This window comes from Argentina silus, assembly GCF_951799395.1.
Source record: "Argentina silus genome assembly, chromosome: 10".
In the NCBI taxonomy this organism is placed as follows: Eukaryota; Metazoa; Chordata; class Actinopteri; order Argentiniformes; family Argentinidae; genus Argentina; species Argentina silus.
In genome coordinates this window covers 18118733-18127343 of record NC_139664.1, presented here as the reverse complement: position 1 = coordinate 18127343, position 8611 = coordinate 18118733, and the positions used below count along the sequence as shown (strand labels likewise).

General features: G+C 44.5%; 1 protein-coding gene across 1 annotated transcript in view; it reads left to right on the top strand.

The window, feature by feature from the left end:
- Nucleotides 1-1380: 1380 nt before the first annotated feature.
- The window catches only part of sall3a (spalt-like transcription factor 3a), a gene marked incomplete at both ends in the record, with an annotated part of 16583 nt that continues 9352 nt past the window's right edge, over nt 1381-8611 (top strand). Inside the window, one exon of the mRNA XM_083678139.1 lies at nt 1381-1462. Coding sequence (XP_083534265.1) covers nt 1381-1462 — 82 coding nt within the window. The remainder of the gene's footprint in view (nt 1463-8611) is intronic.

The window sequence follows — 8611 nt, the reverse complement described above, 5'->3', positions numbered from 1 at the left end:
CCCACACACGGAGCGATAGCGAGGGCAACAACGGCTACACCAAACCTCCCGAGCACTGCTCTCGCTACGAACCACCAAGAGAACTCGAAGATAACTTTCATGTCCGTCTCAACGTCGGACGAACTGAGGAAGCACTTGAAACTATAGTTTGGAGAGAATTAATCAATAGGGCTTTGCCGACCAACTAACCGAACCGGAGAGGGGACTTTGGAGAGCGGCTTGAGGTAGACGCGCAGCCGGGAGCAAAGCACCGCGAGGAGGAGGAAGAGAGATCCTGGCTACCCCACACCAATTGGGGAACATTTTATTTTGTAACAGCCTTCCATCAAACAAACTCTTAGATGAAATATATTATTGTGACAAAGGACTATTTTACGCATAACTCAAATACTGGAGACCGAATCTGGCAAGACGCACAATAAACTTTGTGAGGCGATATACCGAGTGAGTCCCTTCATTCTCCTAAAACTGGCCGCCGACCCGAACTTTCACCATTCCTACTACCACGGAGCTACATCATCAATCAACTTTGGGAGCGACTCATCGTCATCCTCCAAAACTTTGTCCGTCCCATCCGCGTAGTATAGCGGGTGCCTCCGACTGAAGTCCCAACGACAAGGAGTGTATATGAAGAAAAAAAAATAGTTTGTTCATTAGAAGAGTATTAAAGACTGAACTACCTCAGGGACATTAAAACACCTCAGCTCCTCACAACCAATCTCAGAGGAAGTACTCAGCCGTGGGACAAGAGTTAGCCTATCTAAACAAGATAGAGAGAGAGAGAGAGAGAAAAAAATGGATGGAAAGTATGAGTACTAAGGAAAGCTGTTTGAATCCCCTCATCTGAAAGTAGCCTATCACTCAAGTTCTCAACCCCAGAAGGAAAATACTTATGAAGCATGGCTGAAGTATGGGATACACGAAAGAAAAGCAATGCATCAATGAATCTTCAGCACTTGTGAAGCAAAGCTCCGCAGAAAAGGGAAAAAAGCTGACCTTCCGCGTCGTAGACCCCCCTGAGTGCTGGGCGTAACAAGCGAGATTTTTGGTCTGTTGTTGGAAGGAGGTGGATAGCAAGAGAAGAGAGACAGATAGTCCGGGAGTGAAGCAGCTAATTGCTTAGTCCGTCCCTCATTACCATATCCAGTGTGTGTCCGCTGGACGTCAGCCAATCCCCCTCACACAATACCATTAATCGCAATGCATTATTCACTATCATAATTATATACCGACATGCGCAATCCACACAACAGCAACACCAGCTAATTTCCGTAATTTTTTTTTTTTTTTTGCAACTAGACTATTTGTGAACATTTGTTTTCATTCGCTCGCTGCTGATGTATCTGCAAAAGCAGAAACATCACGCAGGGTATCAGCAGCATGTCCCGTCGCAAGCAAGCGAAGCCACAGCATCTCAAATCGGACGAGGATCCCACACTGGCCGGGGTGGTTTCGGAGAATGGTAAGTGACAAAAGATGCTTTTTTTTATCAGCGGGTGGGAGAATGTTTTATACGAATTTAGAGGTCAGCCAAAATTATCTATTCAATGCAAGCAAGCTTTCGCTTTATGTATAGAATTTAGATGGGGATATCTGTTTGATTCTGAATCACTTTATTTCGATCATTCCGATTAGGATTTGTTTGAACAAGTCGTGTACATGAGTTCAGAAAACTTAAGGATTTCCATAAGGGCTCTGTTTCCTTTCCCACGGTTTTCACTGTAATGTTGTGAACATACTGATTATATTAATCCCGATGATTATAGCCCACTTGTATCTCAAGACTCTCACCCAGTGAAAGTTAGATACAGTTTAATTCAACTTCAGTTAATGCTTTAAGAAAGCAACAACGCTCAAGCCATGTCTTGAATTCGGCATTAAGTGTTAATTCTACAACTCCCCCAGCGCAACTTCCCACTTGTTTTACGTTTTTACATAACACATATACGAGCCTCCTGCTTAAAAAAAACAAAGTGCAGATGAGCCATTTATATCCGAACAATCGTTTTATGATCTTTTTCATATCACAGGTGTGTAGCTGAAATGTTAATTTGGTTCCATATCCCAGGCTATGATGTTTGGTCTACTATAAACGATTCGTCTTCTGTTTGTGTAAAAAAAAAAAGCTTGTATTTGTATCGCAACCTGATCATTTGGTGAGGAGTTATCTCTCTCTTTACACGTTCACACACACACACACACACACACACACACACACACACACACACACACTCACACACACACACACACACACACACACACACACACACACACACACACTCACAGACACACACACACACACACACACACACAACACACACACACACACACACACACACACACACACACACACACATGTAGTTTGTTGTAATATTTCAAAATACTGCACACGCTTTTCTTTTCAAACACGCTTATCCTCTAGGCAAAGATTATTTTATGAATTAGATACATCAATAAATTACAGGAGGGTTTTTTAAATAAAAGAGAGAAAAAACATTGACTTTCTTTTAGTTTGCATATGGTAGGGTATTTTCCACTAACGATGCCTATTCTGGCATTGAAAGAAGCGGATTGCATATTCTGCGATAGATTAGGTACGAGGCTTGTTTTGTCATGGAAATGTTTTTGTTTACTCCCTCACATAGATTTATCACACTTGGTTTGTTTCCTATCGTTCCCAATGTCTACACGATCAGTTGACAGGGGCTTGTCGCCGGCGTGTGAAAGAGGTCTCTCTTTAATCGGTGCTGCGCCTTCACGTTATTACATTATAAATTACAGAACAAAAGCCAAATCTGCATTTTCAGAATATAAAACAAATGATACTTATGTTCTAATATCGTGAGTTTTTACAATAAAAGTTTTTTTTATTTTTTTCCTCTCACCAAATGATAAGCAAACCTTTATTACATCGAATTAATTCTTAGATGGAATAATTTGCCTTGGTTGTCTATTAGGTTTCCGTGATTTATCTATAATGTATTATGTCAGGTAATACCCTACAAATGTATCTAAATATTTGTTGGTTTGTGGGTAATTTAGATACATAATTAATTTGAAAATAAAATATCGTTATAGACTTTACAATATCCCTTTGCTATTCTTGTTATAAACAACAGTATGAATACTGTTATTAATAAATAGCAGAAATACCACCTCTGTAGGGTCCATGGAAGATAATATTTTCTTCTCGTCATTTTAATTCGAGTAATATTCTGTATTAACCAACGCCTTATTCTCTCTCTCTCTCTCTCTCTCTCTCTCTCTCTCTCTCTCTTTCTCTGTTTCTCTCTCCATCTCTCTCTCTCTGTCTTTCTACTTGATTGAGAAAAAAGTGTAATGTGTTAGTCAGCATTTCTTATTGACAACCCATAAAGCTTACGTGGTGTTCCCAACAAATCACTGTCATTATACCCTATCTTGAAGCATCGCTGACCAGGCCAGCACATACAGCATCTTTTGTACTGCCTCTTGAAAAAAAAGAAAATGTCTGATGTAGTCCCCAGGGCCAAATAACAGTTTTCTTTGCATGGGGGGAAATGTTAGGGTTACTGAGTCACAATGATGGCCATGGATAGGATGTAGATTTCCATTGCATTGTCTAATGATACCAGCATTAGGCCTCTATATTAATAAGACACCCAATGCCACACAAGTGGATTTCAGACATATGTTAAACGGCCAACTTGTCTCACTCAAACACTTTCTCGTTGTAGATTTTGATTGCAAAACAAATGCTGGCCAGACATTATTAATTGTGTCCCTTTCAACGACTAGGAATGTAAAAATATTTGAAAATACATTATTTTACAATATTGCTATTTTTATTGCAGACCTCACAGATCTTTGTAGTAAAATGGTATCTATCGCTGTGACCCATGTGTGTAAGTGCAGTCATATGTGCTAAGAACTGTGAGGCTTTGATTGCCATGTGATTACTTGTGTTTTAGGGAACTGCAATTAGGAATATTTAGAGATAAACTTTACTAACATTAAGAGATATTTTGATGGGCATGCTTGATGGAAGAAATTCGGATTATTTCCAAATATATTTGCTAAAAGAAAAGAAGTGCAGAATGTGACATATTTCAGGACTATCATCATGGGCCTGTAGAAGAAGAAGTCACATCTCTCCCCTCTCAAACAGCTGTGTCAATGAGAAAGTCCTGACTTGTGTTTGTTTGGAAATATCTTTCTCAGGATAGACATGGATTATAGCAAAATTCGTTCTCATTTTCTTCCTGCTTTCTTTTTAGAGATGAACACTGATCAAATAAACTGAGGATCTCACACACACACGGCTCCTAGGTAGACATGTGTGCATAGTTACATACTGGCATTGATATGTAGAAACACACACACACACACACACACACACACGCACACACACACGCGCACACACACCCATCCACACACACGCACACGCACACACACACACACACACACACACACACACACACACACACACACACACACACACACACACACACACACACCATAAATGATTGCTGTGTGAGAATTACGGAGGTCACCCTGCTTAACATGTGAAGTTGATCTGGATAGCTCTCTAGGATCATCCTCTTTAGGCTGACTCACTCTCTTTTCAGGACACACTGTTCTTATTGAGAGAGAGATACTCTCAAGCTTGGCACTAAAAGACAGCGACACACCAATCCAATAGATCCACTCCCTTCCAGAAGGACCCGTAGATATAGCATTTTGTGTCAGAAGCACTATATATAGCTAAATTATGATCCGGTTTCTTATTGCCGTTGTACAGCTATAGTGACAACACTATTGATTACCTCGCTCCAAGTAATGGCGTATTTTGTCGAAGGAATTCTAAGGGTTCCAATCCTCTTTGAGTACACGATTAGGACTTAATGTCCATTCTGCCAGCCAGCGTGTGTGTGACTGTTTGTGTAAGACCTCTGTCGCAACACACACACCGCCGCAGGAAAACGTATAGGCGCAGAGGTAGAACGTTTAGTATTAAAATAAGGACAAATTAAAAAAAAAAGATCCCGTACGGTCGTACGGCGACGCTTCTCGAAAAGCATCCGTCGGATTGGAGCGAAGGTTGTTGTCGGTCTTGGGGAGTTTACATGTTTTTTTTGGGGGGGGGTTTTATTCAGTTCCCCTGGTCGAAGGGGGGGGGGGGGGGGGGGGGGTCAGAGATTCTGTCGCTCTGAGCATTTCGTAGTCAAAGAGGGGAGAAGCAGCCTCAAACAATAGGAGGTCATTTGCCGAAGCACGTTGTGGTGGATGTCATGTTGGGTGTCACTCCTCTACTTTACATGTTCCCTTCCCCCCCCCCCACCCCCCCCCTCCGTCAGGCATGATGCTGTTGCTCTCCCGCTCCGAAAGCCCTCTCAGCTCCTCTACACACCTTCTGTGTCTAATTAGGATCTATCAGTTATTTAAATCCCCAAGTTGATTTGACCTTTTTTTTTTTTTTTGTGCAAAGGCCTTTTGTTGAGTGTGTGGGGGGGGGGGGGAGGGTGTGTGTGTGTGTGTGTGTGTGTGTGTGGGGGGGGGGGGGGCACATTGTTGTCCAATGCAGCACATTAGAGCTCTTTTGTGTGTGTCGTCCCTGAAAAGGTGGAATCGCACGCAGCAAGTGCCAACAAGCCTCTGTCTGGCACCCCTCCTCTTCCCTCTCTCTCTTCCTCTCCCTTGTCGCCGCGCCCCCCCCCCCCTCCACCACCCCCAGGCCTCCCAGCCGCTTGCCCCCCCCCCCCCCCCCCAAGGGTGGCTGGTTAGAAGTGCTGTGATAGAGTTGGCTGACTTAACCTTTGCCTACCCTGCCCTGCCAGGGGCTGCCGCTAGATGTCAAACTCATAATACAATTAGAACATCTGTGGCGTTGACCTTGGCAGCGCGGCTTACCCGTGTCCTAGAAAGTGTTAACAGCCACAGTCTTTCATCTCGCCGCTGCTTCCTCCTCTGCCTCCAGTCTCTTTGAGCTCTTCCCCCCCAGGGGTGAGGGACGGGGGGGGGGGGGAACACACACACACACACACACACTCTGTTTCTCACACACACACACACACACACACACACACTGCCTCTCACACACTCACACACACACACACACACACACACACACACTGCCTCTCACACACTCACACACACACACACACACACACACACACACACACACACACACACACACACACACACACACACACACACACACACAATCTGTCTCTCTCACACACACAGCCGCTGAAACAAATAACAACAATTGTCATCACACAAACTGTTGCACAACATGTGTGTCTATTCCTCCAAATACAACAATTGGTGCATTTTGAGGTTGGAGTATCCGCTTAAAACGATGTGTAAATGTTTGTCAATGGCTGAGGCCAAAGAAGAGAGGAAGAGGTTTTTTTAAGAGAGGCATGGGGATGGAGAGAATGCCGAAAAGGAAAAAAAAGAAGAAAAAAAATAAAGGAAAGAAAGATATATCGCCAGATACAGTCTTGATAGCACACCCCAGTGGGAGCTTTGTTTGCCTTTTGTTTTAATCCTCTTCTCACCATTTGGGGAGGCCTATTGCTTCGGGAGGCCCACCCACGTTGCTAGCTATGCCCAAAATGTTTCCAAGAAGAAGCCTCTCAAACATGGCTCTCTTTTAATTACCGTCTCAGCACTTAAAAACACAGATGAACGTACTGTAATGCCCCGTTAAAGAGGAGCTGCTCCGTGCTCATCATGCCGCATGATGTGACACACACCCACACACACCCACACACACACACACACACACACACACACACACACACACAGCCCGTCCGTCCGCAAACTAAGTGCCGTCATTGTCATTGAATACTGTATCGCAGGCGCTTTACACAAACAAATCGTTAATGTTTTGGCTGCGCAACATCTGCATGGCGTGACAAAGGCCTCTCTGTGTGAGAGGAGGAGGAGAGGAGGAGAGGAGGAGGAGAGGAGGAGAGGAGGAGAGGATGTTACAGTACTAGTACCACTCTGCACAGCCTGGGAAGGGACGGGGGGGCTGGTGAAACATGGAGAGCAGTTGCTGGGGCTGGCGGGGCTGGCGGGGGGGGGGGGTGGTGACAGACGGACGGACGGACGGACGGACGGACTCCTCTGCAGGTGTGAGGATGTGTGACGAATGGTCACAGTGAAGCGGTGGGTAGGTCCCAGAGAGAGAGGGAAAGGGGGGGGGGAAGAGAGAGAGAGAGAGAGAGAGAGAGAGAGAGAGAGGGAGAGAGAGGGCAGGGAGGACCTGAAACGTGGCATACAGTACCATAGTCCATCACCACCCGGTCTGTGTGGTGTGGATGCAGGGAAAGGTGTTGACGGGATGGGAGTCCTCCTCCCTCCTCTTCTTGTGACTGGACGAGGGTCTCTTATGGTATAAAAATAGGCGGAACAGGAAAATTCCATAGGAAAAAGGAAAGATAGTAAGAGAGAAAAAAAAAAAAAAAATGCAATGGAAAAAATAAAGTAATTTGTACAGGACATTCCAACATTGTTTAACTCAGCAGGACTCCTTATTTGCCCTTCGCAGCCCCCCCCCCCCCCTCCCCCCCTTTCACAGCTTGGGCTGGACCTATAGCGATTCATCTCTCTTTTTAAATGTCCTACGCTACCTTAAATGCCCGGAAAGAATGCGTTTGAAAAGGGGGGGGGGGGGGGGGGGGGGGGGAGATGGGAGATGGGTGGCCTAGTCTGTGAGGATGAGATTAAGGCTAATTCAGACCTGCGGTAATGTTGGTGGAAGTGTTGGTGAGGAGATGCAGGCCCTGCTACCTTGTGGCATGTAGTCAAGCATGTGAATATGATAAGAGAGAGCCTTTTGTAAGGCGAAGGAGAGCCATTTGGAGAATCCACCATTATGCCATGAGTTCCAATAGAACAGGCTTTTGCTGTTTCTCGCATGTCAGTTTAAATGTCTCATCTTTTAGGTGTTTTTCATGCATTTTTGAAAGTGTTTTGTTTTTGGTTTCATTTCAACGACACAACATACCTAGGATTTCTGTGTGTGTGTGTGTGTGTGTGTGTGTGTGTGTGTGTGTGTGTATGTGCATGAGTGTGAACGAGTAAGTGTCTGTGAGCATTTGAGTGTGTGCGTGTCTATGTGTACACGCTTGTGCGTGTCTGTGTGTGTGTGTGTGTGTGTGTGTGTGTGTGTGTGTGTGGGTGTGTGTGTGGGCGCACACGTTTGTGTGTGTGTCTGTGTCCACGCTTGTGTGTGTGTGTGTGTGTATGTGTGTGTGTGTGTGTGTGTATCTTGTAAGTGAATCTGGAAATTGTTAAGAATGGAGAGTTTGTAATTGCTCAATACTTTGCTCAATACGTTGCTCTGTGGCTTACAGAATCAGTAGAGAGCATGAATACCTCATTTGATATAATATGTCAGATTAGCGGTTTCAGTTAGCATGCCAAAGATTGCTGAGCAAGATAGCGGATACAATGATTCAAAGTCTACAATCCCCCTATTGATTGTGTGGAGCCTCATATTTGTATCTGAGTAAAGGAAGACTCTTAAAGGAATGAAAAACGCATTGGATTTTTTTAATGCCTTCCTTTCTCGTACTGTAGGGTAATCAATACCCCCCCCCCCCCCCCCCCCCCAAAC